Source organism: Lutra lutra, chromosome 14 (genome assembly GCF_902655055.1).
Source record: "Lutra lutra chromosome 14, mLutLut1.2, whole genome shotgun sequence".
Taxonomy (NCBI): domain Eukaryota; kingdom Metazoa; phylum Chordata; class Mammalia; order Carnivora; family Mustelidae; genus Lutra; species Lutra lutra.
Genome location: NC_062291.1, coordinates 21,813,955 through 21,837,282, shown reverse-complemented (window position 1 = coordinate 21,837,282; position 23,328 = coordinate 21,813,955). Strand labels below are relative to the sequence as shown.

Below are 23,328 nucleotides of genomic sequence, written 5' to 3'. Positions count from 1 at the left end.
CTGAATAATGTTCACCGTGGCTACTAGTACCACGTAAGGAAAAACACAGATAAAGCAGATTTGGACAAAATGGGAACGAGAGTAGTTAACTGATCAAAGAGTTTATAAAAGCAAAACAGATTTCGGTAAGAAACACAGGAAATAAAAATATAAAGACTATATTTGTCTTAAGATAGTCTCCCTTGTAAAGATATACAAGAAAACTAATACTAAAACTAATACAACAGTTAGAGGAAATTGGGTAGATGGAGATGGAGAGGAGCAAAATCTTTCAACATAGAGGCATGCCACTGTATTGCCTTTTTTAAAAAAGTGTGAATAGACTATCTGTTTGAAAAAAAATAGAAAAAGAAGATAGAGTAAGGATAACACATTTGTAACTGTGCTATTATGGTAATGGAGAGTTATAGTTACTACAATATATGTATTTATACTCATGGTGGTTTGTAATAAATAAAATCATGAAACTGTCAAGAATTTATTACCATAGTTTGCAATTAACTACCTTGGAACAAGGAAGCATAGTTTAAGTTGGAAATTCAAAGCAAAACAAAAGAGAATTCACAGGAGGAAAATTTCCAACAGAAAAATCAGAGAGTAAATATCGCCCTGTTGAAGAGCAGGGAGGATGTTAAAGTTTCAGAGCACAGAGATGGTTTAGAGAACCCAGAAAACAAATCCAATCACTATAGAGAAGACAGAGAGTGAAAATTACCAGATAGTATTCCTTAGTAGAAATTTTAAAAGGAAAAAGAATATTATAAAGAAAAATAAAAAACACTCTTGAAATAGATCAAACTCACTTGAACCAAAGAACACCAACTACTGAGTTTAAACAAATCCAGCGTGTTAGACATTTTCTTTCAAAGGATCAAGGACTTTTAAAGATTAAAATACATACTGTAAGTGTGAGTTTTTTGTGCCCTGCAACAGTTCTACTGTCTGCCTCTTGGCACAGGAAACTTTGGAAGGACCCATCATCTGTTTCAAGTCACCAGCATTCCCAGAATGGGAAGGACTTCGAGGCATGCCTACTTCAACAAAAGCATCGTTACAACCTGCAGAAGGGATAAAGTGAAAATCCAAATGTCACCTTATCATCAACAACCACCTGCGATGGAAACAAATCAGAACCCAACTCAAGGGAGACCCAGGTAAAACAGCTTTCAGCTGCAAAGAAGACACTTTAAATTCAGGCTGTCCCAAATTTCATTCAAGATGAAATTTAAAGAGAAGACCCTCACATTTTCAAAAGATTTATTAGGGGTGGAAGCGTTTTAAGAAAAGAAATACTCTACTTGGAAAAAAATTATATGTATACATTTACTAAATTGATGCTTTCCTCTTACACAATTACATCCACTTTAATTTAGGAAGTTCCAATGTAATGGGAAGTCATTCTTTCTGTGGGAAGTGTTTTTTCAGTTTATTTTGCCCTGTGTTCTTTGGAATTTCATTCAAGATGTCTTTCTGCATACTTGAGGTAGGATGAGTCATAAATGGTTAGCAAAACCAACTTGAAATCACTGCAGAGACTTTACGAACCCCTTTATCCGGGTAACAGACCAGGCTGACGTTCAGAAGGAAAGTTACCTTCCACAGGGTTTGATTTGGGAGATGGCTGCTCAGGTCCGGTTGTCTGTCTAGATGGATCACTGTGATTCCCACTCAGTACTTTTTCTCCAAGTGATGAAGTGGCTATTGCACCATATTTTATATTCGGAGACTAAAATGATAACAGAAAATAACATACAGATATGGCCACAATTCTAAAATTCATTTCAGGTGGAAGTTTAAACATATTACCAGCGGCTTATCTCTTAGAAACAACATAGATCACACTCCTCTAGCAAAGGACGTTACCTGTGCATGTCCATTTAAAGAAGCAGAGATTTTTTTGCCTTCTGTCTGGATACTGTTGATATGGACATCGACAGGAGTCAAGCCAGGAGGGGGAGATGGAGCTGTGTGCCCATAGGTGGGTACACCAGACAACAAAATATTAGTTAATGTGGCTTGGGCAGTAGATGGAATCATAAGGTGTGGTATGGCAGAAAAACCTACAATGACATTTCATGCAGACAGATATTAGAAAAAAAACTCATATTCGACAAATATTACTTTATTATTTTCAGTAAAACCAAAAAAATTCATTTTTGTTACTACAAAGTCAAAAGAGTTCAGTTTTGATAGCTCTCTGTAAATAGGTTTACCGTTACTATAAAAACACAAAACAATGTTAAACAAAACAATGTTAAAATCGAACAAGACTTGAGAGAATACTTAACCTAAGCTCTTCACTGTATGGAGGAGGAAACTAGCTAGATTTAGCACGTCCATATAACTATCAGGCACATCCATCCAACTGGAACCGACATTTCCTAATTATGAGGTCAGTGAGCTTCATGTGTTTTTGCCACTGCTTCCCGCTCATCACACTCTTTTTCCTGATCTGTTTGTCATGTCAGAAGATTATATTCTACTTTTATTAAAAACTCACTGCTTTGTCATGCTTCATTTTAACTAATTTACACACTGGGGAGTTTCTTTTTAGCTGCAGTATGCTTTGAACCATAATTTTTCCCTAAGGAAACGGGACCACTGGTACATTTTATTTAAAAACTGATACCTAAAACCACACCAACATGCCTTTGATTGTACTTAAATGATACTCACCTGTGGCACTTGAAGTGTTAGCAAGCGGGGGTGCCCATAATGTGGGGCTGGGGGTGCCAGAACTTGGACTTTGCAAAGGACTGACTGAGCTATTAAGAGCATTCAAGAGTGAGTTTGGAGTTGTTGATGTGTTTAGAGATAAGGTGGTAGGTCCCAAAAGACCTGCAATAAATGAATGCCAAGTCAATATGCATACATTCAATATTAAAAATACAGATGGGCACCAATACTGCCATTCGGAATGCACAATGAGAGAGTCTGATATTTTCCAAATATACTATGAGTGACAGATTACCTTCTTTCGAATATTCCCAAGAGATACTACATGATACAACTCCAACACAGAACTCAGACTATCTACAAACAGATGCGGATCAGAACCAGAAGTTAGGTGTATGTAAATCAGGGACGCAGTCAGGGTCACTGAGCAATGCCAGCTGCTTTGCATTCATTTCAACTTGCCAGGATGAACATACTTCTGCTCTAGTGGAAACTCATCTTTTTTTTTTTTTTTTTAAAGATTTTATTTATTTATTTGACAGACAGAGATCGCAAGTAGGCAGAGAGGCAAGCAGAGAGAGAGGAGGAAGCAGGCTCCCTGCCGGGCAGAGAGTCTGATGCAGAGCCTGATGCGGGGCTCGATCCTTGGGATCATGACCTGAGCAGAAGGCAGAGGCTTTAACCCATTGAGCCACCTAGGTGCCCCTGGAAACTCATCTTTATTTCTCTCTATAACTCACTTGTTTTCTGTTTCCAAACAAACTCTTTTCAAACCACTTACAATTAGCAGAGAATAGGGGAAGGTTCTCCTGCAGTAGAATGACTACGTTTGTGAAGAGGCCGAGTTAATTGGAACAGTTCGCTTTTATCTTGTCAAAACACACGACCATCCCTGTGGTCCATGGTCCATCTCAGTAAGTACAAAAACTTTTCTCAGAAACAATTTTTTTGTTTGTTTTTTGCTTGTTTTAAGGATTTAATATTTGATTTAAGTAATGAAACTTCTCTTCAAGCATTTAAATATATTCTAAAGTAAAATATGAAATTGTATATAACTTTTTCGGAATATTTAAAGTATTAAGTATTACAGGATAGGAATAGACATGAAAACATTTTAGAAATTGAGTAACTGAATCTTTGCTCTGGTGCAGGAAGAACTTGGTTCCCGCCAGATTATCTCACTGGCACTTCCTGACTGACATGCATGTGTTGTTATGACTGTTTAGTGCAAGGGACGATTTGGGGAGAGTAGAGGCCGAGAGGGAAAGAGTCTGTCTTTACTGTAATGGTGTCTAGACAGGGCTACCTGGAATCTTAATCATATTATAACCATATAAGTTTTAAAAGCAAGAAAGAGCCGTTAGAAAAAAGAAGTGACAGAAGGCGGAGAGTGTTTTTTCTGTCTCAGATCAATACTGAATGAGGCAAGGGGATTTTGTAGGGTTATTACCTTCACTTTTCATATTAAGGCTACGGAAACATGTGCAAGAAAGTAGTGAGCCTGGCCTAACGGCAGTATGGCGATGAAACCCCGCCTGTAAGCCAGGACTCCACAAATGAGGCGGTACAGGGCACAAGTACGAAGCGCCCCCCCTCCCTTTCTCAAAGAGCTACGGCACAGAGGGATGACACTCTTCCACCTTCTACTCTGTGCTGTAGATAGAAACACAGGTCACCGCTCCTCTTGGGAGCTGCAGCTAGAGTCCCTGTGTCTGGATGATGCTGTGCTGACCACCGGGAGGGGGGGGTTCTGCTTGCTCTCACCTCCCCCTCTCTCTACCCCTCATACAGATTTGCAATTACTTTTTGAAAAGCAAACTGGATAATCTTTACCTCTAGGGATGGATGGCAATATTGCCAATGCAAGAGAGAACAAACACATAAATTATAGTCAGCCTGCTCACTTCACTCTCAGTGGCATTCTTAATTTAGAAGAACAAACACAGCCACTGAAAATAAAACAGTCAGACCTTGGTTATTTATGCCAAAATAAAAAGAATCTAGGTACAAAACTTTGGAGTCTAACAAAAAACCCAAAATGGATTGATGTGAGTTTTGTTGCTTTTCACCTAATCTTTGGGCCTGACAAGGGAAAAAAAAAAATAGCCTTAGAAACTGTAGCTCCAGACGGTAGAAAGAAAGGGAAAGGGCTAAGCAATCCCCCAGTGACTGAGAAGCACTGTAATAATAAATTTTATACCTAGTCCAGTGAGTCCGAGGCCTGCCGAAGCTAAGATGTCCAGGCTGGGACATGCCAGGCCGGCAGGGCACGATGCTGGGGACGGGCTGGTTGCTATGGTAACCCCACTGCTTTCAAGTCCGAGGAGACATTTCCTTGCTTCATACATATTTAAGGCATTTCTCTCAACACTTTTCACAATCACAGACTATGAAAACACATAATGGGAAAGAAAAAGGTGACATGCAAGTAGTCTACAATGAACTGGGGAGGTGGGTGAGAAATGAATATGGTAATAAGGATTCCAGGAAGGAATATACTGATGCGGTTTTAAAATCAATTTAAAAATTCTAACCACTTATTTCTTAAGTTTGCTCCCTGTGGTAAAACCATAAAGGGTTAGTTATAATTTTCTGGGTGTGTCCTGTGTTCCAGGCACTGGGATAGAAAAGCTGTACATAAATCTTGATGCTTGCCAGAAACCTTCTGGATGGGAATTCTGATTCACCTTCAGGGAGGATAAGGGTCCTACCCATGGTCACAGCCTGGCTGGGCAGGGGCAGCAAGTGGACTGGACCTCAGGTGGTCTGCCTGTACAGCCCATTCCCTTGGCATCCCCTCGCTGTTACATTAAAGCTTTCTCCCCTTGATCTCATTTTTACAAAACAACTCAAAGTTGTCACCACATATAGACTGCATAGTAACAGTCACTTACGTTTGACATTTATAGCCTACTAGTTAAATAATAGAACTTGAAGTACCCCTGTTCCTCACGGACGGCATTATCAATGGCAAAGCTTATGGTAAAACAAACTTCTAAACAATAATTTTTTTTTCTCAATGGATTCCTCTAGAAAATTGGAAGTGTGAACTCAAGAGGAGAGCCTCCAATGGGCAATAAAGAAAATTTGTGACTGAAAAAGCAGTTAAAGCAGTACTCAGCATCCGGGTCAGGCAGACAGAACTAAATGGCCCTGGGATGAGATGTGGCTCTAGAATTCTCACTTATCATCTATAGCCCCCTGACCTGGCTCATTTATTACTGAACTCCAGGAGATCCTGTTGTGCCTGACACTCTTCACATGCATAGTGTCTCTTCTGGCTTTATCTTCCAGTCTTGGAAGTCACTGTGTCTGCAGTGACTCCAGTCAACTCAAATTAGTTAAGCATGACACTTCAGGATACATAAAATTAATGTCCTGTTCTTTAACTTTAAACTCATTTTATCACTTAGAAACAAACCTCTCTTTTTCTTTTAAAGTTTTCTTTTGATGAAGGCATGCTTGTTTTTCTTAAGTTGGACACTGAACACCATGTTATTTACGTATATAAAAATTATCTATGAATTACCTTATAGCATGATACATATATAATAAGATTTATAGAAATTAAAAAATTGAAAGCGTAACTGTTTGGGGGTTTTACCTACTAGAATAAAAAGATACATTAATGTTATCACTCAGTACATGCTATTATGCGACTTGCTTCTTTTATTCCACACCATTCTTGTCCTTTGACTCTAGTACATAGGTCTCTTCAGGGTGTCTCACTGGATGTACAATGCTGGCGGGCAGGAGGATAATAGATTTTCAGTGTGATCAGAAGGTCCCAAATTGCTCCTCAGAGTGGCTATGCCAATTTGCCTCTTCCCTCACATTCTCACTAGCATTTAATATCATTAGGTTTATTCCATTAAATTTTGACTATACATGGCATTATTGTAACATTTTTAACATCTTAGAGAAGTTTTCGTAACATCTTAGAGAAGTTCCAAGAAGACTGAATGGGGGACACATCATTATTTACTTTTGATTATTATTATTAGTTTATTATTTTATTGAAGAGAATGAATACCTATTCTTTAAATCTCCAGGGCTAGCAGAGTGGCTCGCAAAAAGTACGTAAATTAAATATTTTAAAAATTACATTGGATATGTACACATACACATTTAAGACAATGTTTAGCCTTATCAACTCTCTGATAACTTAATAAAGCTGAAAGCTACCAGGTTGCAATTAATAAAAACAGGTCTTTTCTTTCTTACTCATATGTTTGTAAGAAATAATGGTCATTAAAAATGAACTCCAAAACCAACACATAAAGAAAATGATGATCAAAAATGAATGTTTTTACTAACATATATTTAAATAACAGTATAATATATAATGACATATATATTATATAAAATATTTAATTCCATGTATATGAAAAGACACATGTCTATGAAAATAAAAAACGAATCTAGAATGGGATAGGATACGTGGTCCTCTGGGTCCAGATCTGAACCAACCTTGCTTGGTTGTTTTGGCTTTGGTTTAATACTGATGAAGACATCGAGCTGTTCCATCAACTGAGCAATGAACTGTGGATCAACTTCAATTTCTTCCTTCATATCAAACATCAGCACAAGGGGAAGACAACCCTAAGGAATGTCACAGTAGAAAGTGTAGGAGGTAAAACGTTACTCATTTAAACATCTGATAATTTAACATGCCTACAAATAATGCAATATTCTATGGGCTGAAAGAGTAAACCAAAGTATTAAAGCTCAATCACATGCTTTCACAAAGCTTAGGGAATTTGTGTGGAAATAATACTGAGGGCACAAACTATTTTTGAATGACAAAATTATATGTGTCTGAATTTTCTGTTATTGGCCCTGAGTTTTTTACCCACTTTCCACCTCGGAAAATTCATCCATTCTCTGACTTCCATTTTGTTAGTGATGCCAGAAACTAGACACTGAACCACATCAAGGGGACTAATCCTGTGCTTTTGCTCAAAGACTTACAGTACCGGTTTTTATTGTCTTCTGAATGAAATCTAACCATGTTTCAGCATTTCAAGATCTCCACATTTTGACACAGCTTTGCTTATAAAATCATAGGCCTGTATGTTCACACATCTGCCCCGTGTTCCAGGCTAGACCAGCCTCCTATTTTTCAAACGGATTCTATACTTTGGTCTCAATTCACCCAAAGGCTTCTTCACCAACTGAAGACCTACCTCTCTTCTGGTGCAGCTCCAACCTTACCTCCTTCCTGGAGTAAAGTGTTACTACTGTTTCTTCTTTTAGCTTTCTCACTTTTTAGCTCTGCTGAGGTCTGCACTTGTTTTTTTTCTCTGATGCTTTCTTCCTGGCCCCGAATCTACTAACTATAGGAATCTCATACTTGATTCCCAAGACACTCAGTACTAGCCCGACTGCTGCGTTCTGTACATAAGTATCAGGAGAAGTAATAGTCAAATACACTAGAATTAAAAGAAATCACTGTGTTCTATTTTCCTTATGGATAAAACTGATTTCTGTTTTAAAATATATGTTAAGGCTTTTCATTTCCTTTAGAGATTTATTTATTTATTTGAGAGAGAGACCATACACATACATGACTTGGGGGAAGGGTAGAGGGAGAAAACTCAAGCAGGCTCTGTGCTGAGTGTGGAGACCAATTTGGGGCTTGAGATCATGACTCAGAGATCATGACCTGACCGAAATCGAGTCAGACACTTAACCAACTGAGCCACCTAGATGCCCCTACGTTAAAGCCTATTAATTTATCCCTTTCTTCCTCCCTTATTTATTTTTTTAAAGATTTATTTATTTATTTATTTGACAGACAGAGATCACAAGTAGGCAGAGAGGCAGGCAGAGAGAGTGGAGGGGAAGCAGGCTCCTTGCTGAGCAGAGAGCCTGATGCGGGGCTCGATCCCAGGACCCTGAGATCATGACTTGAGCTAAAGGCAGAAGCTTTAACCCACTGAGCCACCTAGGCACCCACTCCCTTCTTTTAATATTGTATAATACTGTATCTCATTGCATACTTATATTTTTGGTAGGTATGATCAAAGTATGAATATGAATTCCTAACTATACAGAATGCCTGAAAAAGTTCACTTAAAATAATACCTAAAGAAAAAAGGCAGAAAAAAAGAAAATTATGAAGAGCAATCATAATCATCTTTGGACACGAATATGCTACCTAACTAGTAGTATATTAAAAGTATCCTTATGTGATGCCCGGGTGGCTTGGTCAGTTAAGCCGCTGCCTTCGGTTCAGGTCATAATCCCAGGATCCTGGGATCCAGCCCCACATCTGGGTCTCTGCTCAGTGGTGAGCCTTCTTCTCCCTCTGCCTGCTGCTCTGTCTGCTTGTGTGCTCTCTCTCTCTCTCTCCATCAAATAAATAAGTAAAACCTTAAAAAAAAAAAAGTATCCTTATAAACTAAGCTTGGCTAAAAATAATCATTCACAACAAAATAATTATGTATTATAATCCTTAATGATTATAACAAGTTCTTATCTCTCAGATTTTCTGGGGTCCCTGGGTGGCTCAGTTAGTTAAGCATTGGACTCTTGATTTTGGCTTAGGTCATGATTTCAGAGTCCTGGCATCCAGCGTAGAGTTGGGCTCTGTGCTGACCATAGAGTCTGCTTAAGATTCTCTCTCTGCTTATCCTACTGCCACTCCCCTCCCTGCTTATGCTCCTCTCTTAAAAAGTAAAAATTGGACTTTCTGAAAGTTTCTCAAAAACAAATTCTGCAAGTTAATATTAGTAAAGACCAGGCCTAAGGCCTACTGTTTCAAATGTCACTAAAGGTCAATTTCTTGAACAGGAGAATACAATGGTGTTTTTAATAAGATAATTTGTAAGTCCACATTATGTCAGTCAATCCACTTTGTTAATATATATCAACCTATACACTGCGGTGCTGTTGTGGTTTTTTTTTTTTTTTCTTTCCAGTGTACCAGAATTCATTGTTTTTGCACCACACCCAGTGCTCCATGCAATACATGCTTTTAAATGAATATAGGAAGGACTGTGGAAAGAACCAAGATGCCCTTCAATGGACAAATGGATAAAGAAAATATGGGCCATATATACTATGGAGTATTATGCCTCCATCAGCAAGGATGAATACCCAACTTTTATATCAACATGGATGGGACTGGAAAAGATTATGCTGAGTGAAATAAGTCAAGCAGAGAGAGTCAATTATCATATGGTTTCACTTACTTGTGGAGCATAGGGAATAACACTGAGGACATGGGCAGATGGAGAGAAGTGAATTGGGGGAAATCAGAGGGGGAGACAAACCATGACAGACTATGGACTCTGAAAAACAAACTGAAGGTTTTGGAAGGGAGAGGGGTAGGGAGTTGGGTGAGCCTGGTGGTGGGTATTATGGAGGGCACGTATTGTATGGAGCACTGGGTGCATAAGCAATGAATTCTGGAACACTGAAAATAAATTAAAAAAAAAAAAGAAATACTGCACATTTTAAATAGGAAGCAGTAATGAATTATATAATGGCTATTTACTTCAAAGCATTAAGACAAATTATGTGGCTTGAATACCATTTTTTAAATTATATCAGAGATCTGAGAAATGTTCACATGTTTCATGCTACCAAAATTTGTATCTTTGAGGGTAAAAGGTATTTTTACTTTTCTGTTTAAATAGACTTTCTTTGTCAAATACGGACAAATACTACATGTCAGGTGAAAATAATCACCCTGCATGAAATACAGTGCATTATTTCATTGTATACTCTTCTGTGTTTAGTTTAAGTTAAAAAAAAATACTGCAAAGAAATTACTCGCCTATGTAATGAAATTGAGCCTGTAAGGGATTACATACTTTATTCTTATTTTACTTCCTTTTAGCAAGAAACTTATTTGACAAGGCTTCCAAAGTGTTTTCATATATACCACAGTAGTAAGGTGTGTGTAGCCACATACACTGTACAAAGAAGTAAATAAAATAAAATGAAATTGTAACACTAATTTCAGTAAACCTACCATGAGATATTGCCTTGCAAGACAGACAGACTCAATGGTGCCCTGGAGGTAGACGGTGGATTTCTTCTGTGGATTACTGGGGTCAGGAAAGTGGATCTGAGCACCTGTTCTTTGCATGATATGTTTGATGTTGCTTCCATTTCGACCCATCATAAAGAGATGATGTTGAGCTGCAATGTCTAGTTGTGTGCTCACGGGAATAGCTGATGCCAGGCTCCCAGCGAGATGTTCCAACAGCATGGCAGTTCCTTCCTACGAGAGAAGAGTAGGAAAGAAATAATCCTACAGAATAACTGTCCACATACAAGGAAAGATTCTAGTGCACTTCTAATAACTATGGAGAAACTCAACACATTCCATAAACCAAAATGCAATTCGAGGGAAAATTCTGGAAAATGAATTAATTTAAAATTTAAAATCCTTTAAAAAATAAAATTTGCTTTGGGGCACTGGGTGGCTCAGATGTTTGAGCGTCTGCCTTTGGCTCAGGTCGTGACCCCAGGGTCCTGGGATGGAGCCCTGCATCAGGCTCCCTGCTCTGTAGGGAGTCTGTTTCTCCCTCTTCCTCTGCCCTTTCCCCTCACCGCTTGTGGTCACTTTATCTCTCACTCTCTCTCTCAAATGAATAAAATCTAAAAAAAATAAAAATAAAACTTGCATAATTTGTACACTTAGGATGTTATAATTATCTCATTTACTTACCTTCACAGCACTGGTGTTATTCTGAGACCCTCGTACTATCACAGTAGCACCATACATTCGAGAACGCTGCTTAAATGACACCGAAATGTTGTACGTTTGTGATATGTGCTGAATCGAGGGGGAGTTAGGATCGGGAACTGGTTGAAGAATCCCAGCGATTGGCAGCTCAAACATCAGCACCAAAGGAAGCAGCTCCTAAATGAAAATATGAAAGCCCAAGCAGACAGCTGAATCACCACACATTTAGAGATGTGCATAACTTATTCCTTCCTTTCTGAGGATGGAATTCTAAAGGGTAAATTGTTTTTATTACATACATAAGCTTGGGTAGAGTTTGTAAAGTTTCTCAAATGAAAGGAGTCTTTTGTGAAACCTGAGAGTTTGTAACTTAAACAGCCTGTGGAATTCTTCCTTGGGCCTCTTTTTCATCATTTTAAAATCATCAGAGAAACTGAGTCAGGTACAATCTGGAATCTAACAAATATCTTCAACACATTCAAACAACTTTTGTCACTATTTCCAAACTACTGAACATACGATTTGGTTATAAACTGATACATGAAGATATTTTTATTGCCTTATGATGGAACCATTGCTGACACTGATTTACAGTATTAAAGTAACAAATAGTTACCCGAATTCTAACTCGGGCAGATTCTACTCCTGCTGGTTGTCCTGCTATAGATACCTGCAAAAGTAGAAAATACAAAGTTAGATTTTAATCGAGCCCACATCTGTTTCTCCAGTCCATCCACACCCGTGCCATTCAAAATGTCATCCAGAAAAGAACAGCATTGCCCTTCACTGGGAGCTTGTTAAACATGAAGGATCTCAGGCACCAACCTAGTCCTACTTAATCATAATTTGCATTTTAATGAGCTCCTTTGCTGATTGGTGTCATTTGATTTACATCAACCCCTGGACTTAGCTAAACTTCACAGTCCCCATAATGCCATCCTGTCCACTTTATCATTTCTCTGGTTCACTGTATTTTTTACCTTTTATTTAAACTTTTGCATACTGTATATCAGGTCTGTACTGTACATCACTGTACAATGTTATTGCTGCCGTTAAGTACTCAAAATATTGAACTACTTCATGCTAGGTAGGTAAATATTGAACTATTTCATGCTAGGTGGTAAAAAATAATTATTGCTCCAACACTACCTCCAGCTCTCTCCTGGGATCCCCTGAACTTTCCCATGATCCATCAACTAAAGAATTCATCTTGCATGAGGGTAAAGGCATGGGGCTCTAGGGCACTGTTCCTAATAGACCATGCCCCGTGCCATACCAATTGTCAAATATTTTGAATACTGCCATTGCTTTCTATCTTCCTTATTTATGTAACTGTCACATTTGTCCCCAAAGAGAAAAGACTGTCACCTTATTCATCTTTGTGGCTGACAGTTTCTAGAACTGTGATTAGAGAGGAAACTTTCAAATAACACAAATAATACTATCCAATCATCACATACTGAAAGTGCATGGACAGGTGAGTTTCATTTGTTTTCAAACACAAAAACTAGAAAGAATGTGTATAAACTAAAGACATACATAATTTAGTCAATGCGAGGAAGATGGGCACCCAAGCACTGCCTCTGAGAAGGTGATGTGGTGCACCCTGGAGAACCATGTGTGTGAGGCTACAGACAGAATCCCCACAGTGGATGCGTGCTTGGAGTAGGCAGAATTCCAGGTCCTTTCCTCACATTATGCTCTCTGGGCCTTGTCTCAGAGACTTCACTTTACGTTGCCATCACATTTACGCTGCTCCCGCCCTTCTACAACCACTTAGAGATGAAAAGTTTATAGCTTACCTACGCATCATCTCTTAAAAAAAGTAGAGCACCTTCAGTCTCCTTGAAAAGAGGCCATATTTTTTTTTAATTTTTATTTTTTGAGTATAGTTGACACATAATGTTACATCAGTTTCAAGTGATTTTAGTGATTTGACAAGTTTAGAAGTTATGCTATGTTCACCAAAGCTATTACAATACCACTGACTATATTCTCTATGCTGTGCCTTTTATTCCCATGACTTATTCATTCCATAACTGGGAGCCTGTACCTCTTACTCCCCTTGACCCATTGTTGCCCATCTCCCCACTACCCTCTCCTCTGGGAACCATCAGTTTGTTCTCTACATTTACAGGTCTGTTTCTGCCTTTTGTTTATTCATTTGTTTTGTTTTGTTTTGTTTTTTTAGATTCCACATATTAGCAAGATCATATGGTATGTCCGTGGTTATTTTTGTGCTTCTATCTCCCAAAAAAGATATGCATATGGAAAATTAAAGCTTTAATTCATGCAAAAAGTTCATGCAAAAAGACAAAGCACCTGGTTGCTTTTTTCTGCTTGGTTATTTCTGTTGGAATCTGGAAAGTGGATGTGGCATCCTGTTTCTTCCATCACTTTTTTAATATTGTTGCCACCTTTGCCGATTACATGGGAATGTTCTGTATGTGAAACATCCATCTTCAAGGTGACTCGATTACTCTATATGGAAATAATGTATTAATTCTTGATGCATGAAAAAAGAACAACTCCTTAAAACACTTTTTCTCCAAGGGAAGAGTACTAACAAAAAGTGATCCGACGGGAAACCCTATAGATTTCTTGGTAGTATCATCCTAATCTATAAATGTATATTTTCTATTTCTCTTTGGCTATAAAAAAGAAATTCTCACTTTAAGACAGATCTGTCAGAATAAATTGAAAGATACACCCTTTACCAAGATAACTTTTTGGAAAGCAGCATTTAAATAAAGTCAGGCATAATTACAAATTAATTATTCAGTTTTTTCTTTAACAGAGATTATTCATGAAACATTTAATTCAAATAACAAAAAAATGAAAATAATTACAAGACTGAATATATATAGGCTAGTAGGAGTGTTGAACTATGACAGAAACAATAAAAATAAAATTCAAAACTGAATAGGAAAGTATTTGTAAATGTTGTTTTCACAATTTGTCTACTACTGTAGGTCAAATTTTACAGAGCAGACCTGTTATTCTCAGTGATAGGAAGAATGAGGAAGGGACAACAAATCACAGAGCTCCAGAAGTAACATGGTTTACTTAAACCAATACAAAGTATAAGATTAGTTATAATAAAGCAAAATATAACATTCTAAGACATAATGAATAACTGTGATCATATTAGAATCTGTGTACTTAATTTTGGGAAATTTGGTATTATAAAATGAGAAAAACATGAAATATTTTCTCATTTGTAAGACTGATGTAAACATTCTTCAGTCCTCAGAAACTAAAATTAGAAAGTCAAAATACAACAAGATGTTAAAAATATCAATGGTTTTTACATAGCCTTAATTTTTAAATTTTAAACATATCCATTAAACACTTTGATTTTTAAATTTAGTTCTTCCTTTAGTTTAACATTTGAAGTTCAGGAAATCAATATTCTTCCTGGGAAAAGATTCCAGAATACTTAATAATTGTAAGGCAAATAAGTCTTAAAAATAAAAAAGAGTAAGAAAAGAAAAAAAAAAAAAGAAGAAGAGATCAGAAACCATTTCAGTGAAATACCAAGTGGCAAAACATAGTGGTTAAGAACCAGACAGCCTGGATTTAAATCCCACCTATTTGTTTATTAGCTACTGGATTCTGGGCAAATTCCCTAATATCTCTGTGTCGAGTTGGTTATAAACATTAAACAAGTTAATAATTGTAAGATGCTTATTAGCAAAGTGCCTGCCACGTAATATACGATTTAGAAGAGTTTACTAGAATAAATTCTCACAAATCAGTATACATTTTTACACAATTATATTTCCCTATTATCTAGCTTATACCTGCAGAGAGAGAAAGAACTTATAAAACAAAGTTGTCGAGTTTCACGCACATACAACTGAGATCATTCTGGCATCATAAAGGCAAATATGATAATTCTTCCAAACTTCATCACTTGCCCTATACTAATCAGCATCAAAGTCTATTTCTGAAGATGGCATATACTTACAAACACATATATATGTACTTATATGTACGTACATACACACGTGTGTGTGTGTGTGAGTACGTATATATAATATTATTCATTTACCTAGCTTGAGAACCTATTCAAATTTTAAACTAACTTTACATCCATTGTAGAATCACACATGCTTATTTTAAAACCCACCATTACTTTCTCCTGGTTTTTCTTCTCCAAATGGTTCTTTTCATAACAGCATGAAGTAGCCCTTGCAGAGACAAGGTTCTGACATCTGAGTGTCCTTAACATTCACTTACTTTTGTGTCTAAGACAGACATGATCATTTCCTTGGCCTCCTTAACATCTTCTTTCTTTCCAGAAACCTTAATATGGGGATCTATAAGAAACCAAAAACAAAGGGCTCATATAAAACCCCAAACTCTTTGTTTTAAAAATGATGTTACAATGTAAGAAAAGAGATTCATAAGAAATTCAATATTTAATTCATTTTAGGTATGTTAACATTGTAATCAAAACAGGAATATGGAAAATCCCCAAGGAGTATATTTTTCTATGTGGACTTTTTTCCTTCTGAAAGCTGCCTAAACTATTGAACTGCAAAATAAGTTTATCACATAATTATTTTTTAAACAAGTAAAGAATTTATAAATTCAATTTATTACTTACTACATTCTTGCTACATTCCAAGCCCTGATCTAAGGCTTTAAGTCTATTAACTCATTTAATTACCCCACAGCTTTGTAAGATTCTTTTCCTGAGGAAATAAGGCACAGAGCAGTTTAGTTAACTTGCCCTAGAAAACCACTAAGAGACTCATTCATTACAATCCAACGTCTTCCAACTCTGGATTCACACTTTTACACTACGTGATAACCTAATTCAGAATTTATCTTTACATACCAAGTTTATTAGAATAAAACATTATGATTCAGCAGCATTTATTCAGAATTAGTGTTAAATGACTAATATATGTATTAATATATAATCAATATTATTGATTACTGCCACAGAATGTTATAAAGGAAAACATTCATTCAGCAAGTATTTTCTGAACTCTACTATGTACCAGGCACTATTCCAGGGGCTGGAGGATATATTAGTAAAGAAAAAGATACTTGTTCAGATGCAGCTTACAGTCTTATATACAGGGGGACAAAAATGAATCAAATAAATTATCTAATGTATTAGAATATAACTTATAAGAAGGAGAACAAGAGAGAAGGGTGAAGAGTACCAGCTGTGGGAAGGGGGTCAGCGCATCAGGCCTCACTGAGAAAGTGAGGTCTGAGTAAAAGCTTGAAGGAGGTGAGGCAGTTCACCAAGCTGGAATCTTCACAAGGAGAGAAACATCAGAGCCAAAACTCCGGGTGAGGATGTGTCTCTTCACCTCTCTCTTTTGTCAGGTTTCCAAGTCTCCCCTGCAACAGGGTGTTCTATTACCCCATGGGTCGGCGTGACAGAGACCAAGACCATTTGGGGGGAAGCCAGAAGTTCTATACCATTAGACTAAAGTGATAAGGCTGAAGAGCAGAGAAGTCATCATCATCACCATCACTAGTGATGTCAACCTCACTGACCCCCTACAGCACACCTTCTCTGCTGAGTCCTTCCTACTCGGAACTACACTTCAGATCAGCAACGGGGTCCGGAAATGTTTGCTGAGCATTTTCTACAATTAACAAGCAGTTCCAACTGAGTCCTTCCAAACCATCACTTCTCTAGGATAAGAAAAGAGAATCACCTGGTGGGAATTTTATTCCCACATACTTCCCTGATACTGTGACTTACGTATCCCCATCCAACAGTCCATTTGAAAATCAATGCCATGATGAGCACGTCATATTCATAAGGTAAAAATGAGCAACTGAAGAGAGAGAGGAAGGAAGGGAGGGAAAGATGGAGGGAGGGGGGGGAGGGAGCGTAGAAACCCTGTACTATAGCTACAGGCTCTTAAGACCAGGACAGAACAATCACAGTCAACAACAATGCACCACCAAGTTTCAGAGCTCAGGAATGCCTCTGGCCTCCTGCGGGGACATCCCAACAGCTGTGCTTAATTTGAGTCAGCTGTCACCTCCAGCCACCCGAGCCACCCCTCCTTCCCAGACTATCTCCTGGGAGCTGCCCTAGGCCTTAGACTCTTCTCCTTACCCTGTTCTTTAATCCTTCCTCTGATGCCTGCCATGTCACAGGGACACTATGAAGATGAAAGATCTTAGGATTGGTTTAAACCTTCTAAAACGTTTAAGTGTCAGGTATTATAAGGTCAAGGGCCTAAAAGTAGGGCAAAACGGATGTCAAACAAGCTGAAGTCAGTATGGCATCACGTTCACATCACTTACTCTTTAGTGTATCTTAACAGGAACCACGTTTTCTCTGTAAGATTCTCACCAACTTTAACATACTTATGTAAACAAAGCATTTTCTTCAGTAATTCTTATTATATCCATTATAGCTCCTCTAGGAAATATTCACATTACGAGCTATCTACATTCAAAATTTTTAACCCAGCTATCTTTGACTTTGATTTTAGTTACCGTCGGCTGGCTCTGATGTTTATCTCCACTGAAAATGCTTACTACTGGGGGATAAGAACCTGGCATTTCTCAAAATACACCTGATGGCATTCAATTGTAGCATTTGTTAAAATGTACATTCCTGGGTCTTCAGGATCCAGTAATTTGGCATTTTGTTTGTTTCCCAAGTTATTTTTCAATCATGTGTAGGACAGAACAGATAAAACCACATAAAAATAGAACTGTAGTGTCTTATGTATCAGCCAAGTATATATAACATAAAATGGTTCTACAGGAGAAAAATGCATTTTCTTACAAAATAAATTAACAGTTAAGTATTGAGCAGTATGCTAATATGAAAACCCATTACTTGTATAGGTTGGATAATCACATTAAAATTCCTATGCACCTGTAGAGGGACAGGAAGCCTCAGATCCAATTTATGAGAGAATTTTATTTTCTACCATCTCTGTATCAACAGAACAATAAAATGAAAAGCAAATGCCAGAACGTAAAATACATTTTGTTTCAAAGTGAAAGAGCACCATCTAGTGACCTAAAATTATAAATTATCAATGGACATAGAGATGTACACACAACACACAGTCTCCAGGACCCAAATCAGCACTTGTTTGGAAAATGGTTCTAAATAATCAAGTCTCATAAATTATCATGAGAAAATCAGTCAAGAGAAAAACAATCATGACAATATTCTGGTTTAGATAGCTAAAGTGGCCAATAATAGTGTCTTCCTCATGCCCTCCTTTGCCCTTGCTTAGAAGATATCTATAGGATGTGAGCTCTTATTCCACGCTGGACTTACTGTGCTTATTTCAAATCCTGAAATTCAGTTCTCTGTATTCAATGAATGTTCTCTTTCACAGTTTAAATGTATCCTTGCAAGGGGCTGAGGTTTTACTCAGACCTATTCTGGAACTACTTGATGGAGAAAAGTTACAGGATTAGCTCTATTAATGAACATAAAAGAATGGGCCAGCTATGAAGATTGCTGGAAGATGGCAGAGTAATAGGGAATGACTGTAAAATCTTCCCTGACCCAAAATAATTGCTTTGAAGGACAACTCCAATTTGGGCATGAAAGTTTTGAGATATTCACTCTAAAAATAATTATCCATTGCTTTATAATCAACCCTCAAGCTCTCTAAATACAAGGATTGTCTTAATTGGTTTTATAACTTCTCGGTGCCAGACAAGTAACAGATATTCATTAAACAGTAGGTGAATGGACTGAAGGAGCCCCTATTTTTGGAAATGGCTTCCTAGACGGAGGAGATGGAAATTCATGGGAAGAGACTAAACTTCATATCTAAGGTGATCATAGGTCCTGTGCGTCCCAGAACCATTTTGACTTCAAATATTTTTATCTCAGTACCTCTATAAAAATAGAGAGAACTCTCAGATGTCCATCCAGAATTGTGGCTTTTAGATTTATGCCCCATCAATCTGTTTACACTTCTGTGGTGTAATCCCATGGAAGAGAGGAAGACCAAATGGTGATCCAACCTTCAATAAGTTATATGAAGTTGTATGGACATGGGTAAAAAATGGGTATTTTTTATGTGTATACTGCAAAAGAGCTAAACCTTTGAGCAAAAAAGGTTTTTATGACTTCCATATGGAAATTCATAAGGAGTTGATAAGGCAACAATTGTTTTTATAAGAATACATGCTAAAAACCATATTTTCAGTAAATATATATATTTTTTAAAAGTTGGGATATTTATATGAGCTTAAGTGAAGTTTAGTTATGATTTTAAAAAGATTAGCTCTTGGTACTCTGGTTGCACTCTCTGGTTTCCCATACTTGGAAACATTCCCATTCCTGGAAACATTAGTAAAAATTTTTATTGCATTTTCCTTCTCTCCTCAAGCTTAAACCTCCTTTCATTTCATTCTTATTCCAGAGCAAAATGTATAGGATAGATTTATGTCAGCTTTATCATTGTATCTATTATGCTACAGAAAGTAATGGATTATTGACATATGATCAATTCAAGCCATCACTGTTTCACCAATGATCTGTTGATAGCTACTCTCCTGTCTCCATGACTGAGTATTGTTGTGAAAAGATTCAACACCAAAAAATCAAAGCAATGCTTTCATTCTCAGCAGGTTCTCCTGGAGAGAGAAAACAACAGAAAATCCCTAGTTTAACTAACCTGACTCCTCCCACCCACAACACCCAAAATAAAAGACATAATATTAGCGCTGCTCTTCTGTTTGCAGGGAAAACGTTCCATGTCATGGCCTGAAATCAAGATGGCTTTGGTACCTTTTATGAATGTATATAAAACTGTCAAACTGGCCTCATATCCATAAGAAGAGAGCAGTGGACAGAATTCACTTTCTTTTGGCTTGGAGCTCTCTTCACTTTTGTTTCAAGTTCTTCCTAAAAAGTCTTAGCCTTTAAAACTGTCTAATAAGAAGGACATTGGCTGGGGCTGGCTCCATCACCACTGTTAGAAGTGGTCAGGGTTGATAGAGAGGCCTCTCCAACTTCCTCTGAAATTCCCTGCAACCACTGGGAATATATCCACAGCTAGCAAGTAGTTAGTTCCAAAGTAGTAGTGGGAATTTTTTTTTTTTAAATAAGAAAGACTGTGCTGTAGGGTAAGGATTTTATGAAACACAAAATATAAACCAAGACTTAGAAAAAGGCCTGGACATCCCCCAGGTACTGGCTGACTAGGATCATATAGGGAAATGCCTTGAAAAGCCAGCAGATATCAAGCAGAATGTATTAAAGGTTTTGGTGACTGACTCTGCAATAGATTCCTTTCACACTGCAGGGAAAATATATAAATTCCACAATGATGATAATAAGTTCTGAATCATAAGTAAGTCATAAACAAGATCTGTTACCTTGAAAAAGTCACTGAATCTCTGGAGGAGAGTTTCTTCAATGAGGGAGTTTGGTCAGAACATCATTATACTTTCAAATAAATCCAAATGCCTTTGTTGTGAAACAATACTATAACATTCTTAAATAAAACTAACCTCATAAATAACTTTATTTTCCAAGTTCTTGGTATTTCAAGAGCTACTTACCAAAGACATCACAATCTAAATGTTTCTAAGAGCCTCAGGCTGTACGCAGTTAAACACAAAGGTGTGAAACAGTGATCTGTCATGATCCATGACTGGCTTCAGAGACCGCACCTTGGGCTTTCCTCTTGTTTTGCACACTCTATGAATGTGCAATTCTGCATCAACATAGATGAAACTTGGTATTCACCCTATTGGCATTTCCTGAATAATGTGCTTGTAGGCACCAAACAAATGCAGGGAAAACCGCATATGGAGATGGGAGTGTCCTTTAAACCCTATCTGAGCCATATCCTGGTTCAAAATTAGATACCACTCAATCCACGTGCTATTTTGATCACTGTTCTTTTACATTAGCAAGTCACTGCTGATCAACAAAAGTGAATTTGACTCTTGGTCATGGGGCCATGGCCCATATTTTCCTGTGAAACAAAAGTTTCCTTCTGACCTCTTGAGAAACAGACTTTCCTTTTTAAACAAAAATGTTATATCCAAGTCAAGTAACATACTGATATCACATTTTTTTTTCCAATATCAGATTTTTAAGTGAACATATGTGTTTTAGCAAGAGATGGAGGAAACCTGAACTGACTCATTAAATCTTACTGGGAATTATTTTAAAGAAATGAAACAGAATGACAGTAGCCAATGTACTTTAAGCTGATTTTATAGCCAGTAATATAGACTCCCAGATTCTTTCAAGGATTTTAATAAACTGAATTAGAATAAGAAGGTAAAAAGTGTATTTGGAGAGTAGGTAGAAGAACCCAAGCTATAAATATTTAAGATAAAATGTTGGTGAGCAGCTATAACACATCAGATATTACAATTGGATTAAGAAAAAAAACAAATCTACCTGTTGCAGGCATTCCCTTAACCAAATATGTTGCTTTAGAACAAGGTATAAAATAATCCTTACTTATTTTAAAAGAGAAAAAATTCCCTTCCTAGTTAATTAGACGAGAAGAGAGAGAAATGCAAAAGCAAATTTGTTTTAAAATTTTAAAAACCTGGTTTTCATAAGAAAAAGATGTTTCCATTGGTACACATAATCAGTTTAAACACCATGATGCCCCAGGATAACTTTCTATCAAAATTCCATTTGGCAGAGAGAAACTTAATACTCAACAGAGGAAGTGTGTTCTTGACAGGATATTGGCATAAGTGACATGAGCAAATCAAACAATAGAAAGTACGACACCTTTTTCAAGACGTTTCTCAGTTCAACTATTTGGCAGTGACTGGAGGTGAGGTGCCCTCATCACTACAGTAATGAGCACTTTTAGGCAGGTTTTGCTAAATGAAAGGGTGCATTCACATCCCAAAATGGAGCCTGTGGAAAAGAGCTATTATTACCCTTTGAAAATTCACAGCTATCTAGAAGATACGCGAGAACTTTTACTGATAGAATGCCAGTATCTCCAAAATCATCAGCAATAAAAGCATTCAAAATATAGTGACAATATGCTCTTCTAATTGTTCTGAGTTGTTTCAACTTTAGGAGGAAAGAAGGCATGAGAGAGAGAAGGGGTAAGTAAGGCATGTGCCTCTTCTCTGTTAAGATCCTATGTACCATGTCAAAGCTGTTTATGTAGTCAGAAACAAGTCCTATGGACTCAGCAAAAACCCAGAAATAATTTCAGAGAAGAACAATGAAATGCAAACAAAGTATTAAGCAAAATCAAGGCATAGCAGGTGAAAGATGTATTTAAGAAGTGTGAGAATTAGAAAAGGGTAAACCACCTTATCTTACAAACCACCTTATCTTACACAGTATAAACTGAACTACAAGCAAAACTGCAGAGTGCTGTTCATGCAAAATGAGGGCGAGAAAAATCCAAAGCACAAGAGAAAGTTAGCTCTGGAATATGGAGTGTGGAAAAAGAAAGCTAAAAACACAAAGCCTAACTCAATTAGTTTCTGAAGCCTTTTGGTATCCAAGCTTTATATTCCAGAGATAGTAAGGACAAGGATTCTGACAAGGGGGAGGAAAGGAAACTTAAGTGCCAGGAGGAAATCTGGAATCATCTGAATGATTTCTATGTAACAGTTCTACAGAAAGCATTGGCAGTGCTAGGTTGCTACAAGGGAGGATGGGCACATACATATGTATGAGCTAGAGATGGACAACTCTTGTCGCAGTGGGAACAAAGCCCAAGACACAAGGCATGACAAAAACAATAATGCAAGGACCCAGGATAAGGAAGGAGAACCCACACTGAATGGAACAGGAGTCCCAGGGCTCAGGGCTAATACTCAGTGGTCCGTCTGACGAAGGAGGGAGCACTGCAGTGGGGATAGAGGCATGTGCCCAAGATAAAGCCTCCCCTGGAGCTGTACTGAGATAACAGCAAGTTATGCAAGAATTTCGAGGAGCCAGAAATGACTAATCGTCATTCTCTCTCCAAGGAATACTGATGTTC

The 23,328-nt window shown here is 37.4% G+C and overlaps 1 protein-coding gene across 3 annotated transcripts in view; it reads right to left on the bottom strand.

Moving 5' to 3' along the window:
• Positions 1-23,328, bottom strand: part of BICC1 (BicC family RNA binding protein 1) — a 259,079-nt gene that overhangs the window by 24,718 nt on the left and 211,033 nt on the right. For all 3 annotated transcript variants that reach the window (XM_047702774.1, XM_047702776.1, XM_047702777.1), the window contains exons 4-14: positions 15,620-15,699; positions 13,700-13,858; positions 11,994-12,047; positions 11,360-11,554; positions 10,658-10,909; positions 7,147-7,278; positions 4,877-5,063; positions 2,677-2,838; positions 1,864-2,060; positions 1,594-1,726; positions 902-1,058 (exon numbers count right to left, since the gene is read on the bottom strand). In XM_047702774.1, the coding sequence (XP_047558730.1) occupies positions 902-1,058; positions 1,594-1,726; positions 1,864-2,060; positions 2,677-2,838; positions 4,877-5,063; positions 7,147-7,278; positions 10,658-10,909; positions 11,360-11,554; positions 11,994-12,047; positions 13,700-13,858; positions 15,620-15,699 (1,708 nt within the window). The remainder of the gene's footprint in view (positions 1-901; positions 1,059-1,593; positions 1,727-1,863; positions 2,061-2,676; positions 2,839-4,876; positions 5,064-7,146; positions 7,279-10,657; positions 10,910-11,359; positions 11,555-11,993; positions 12,048-13,699; positions 13,859-15,619; positions 15,700-23,328) is intronic.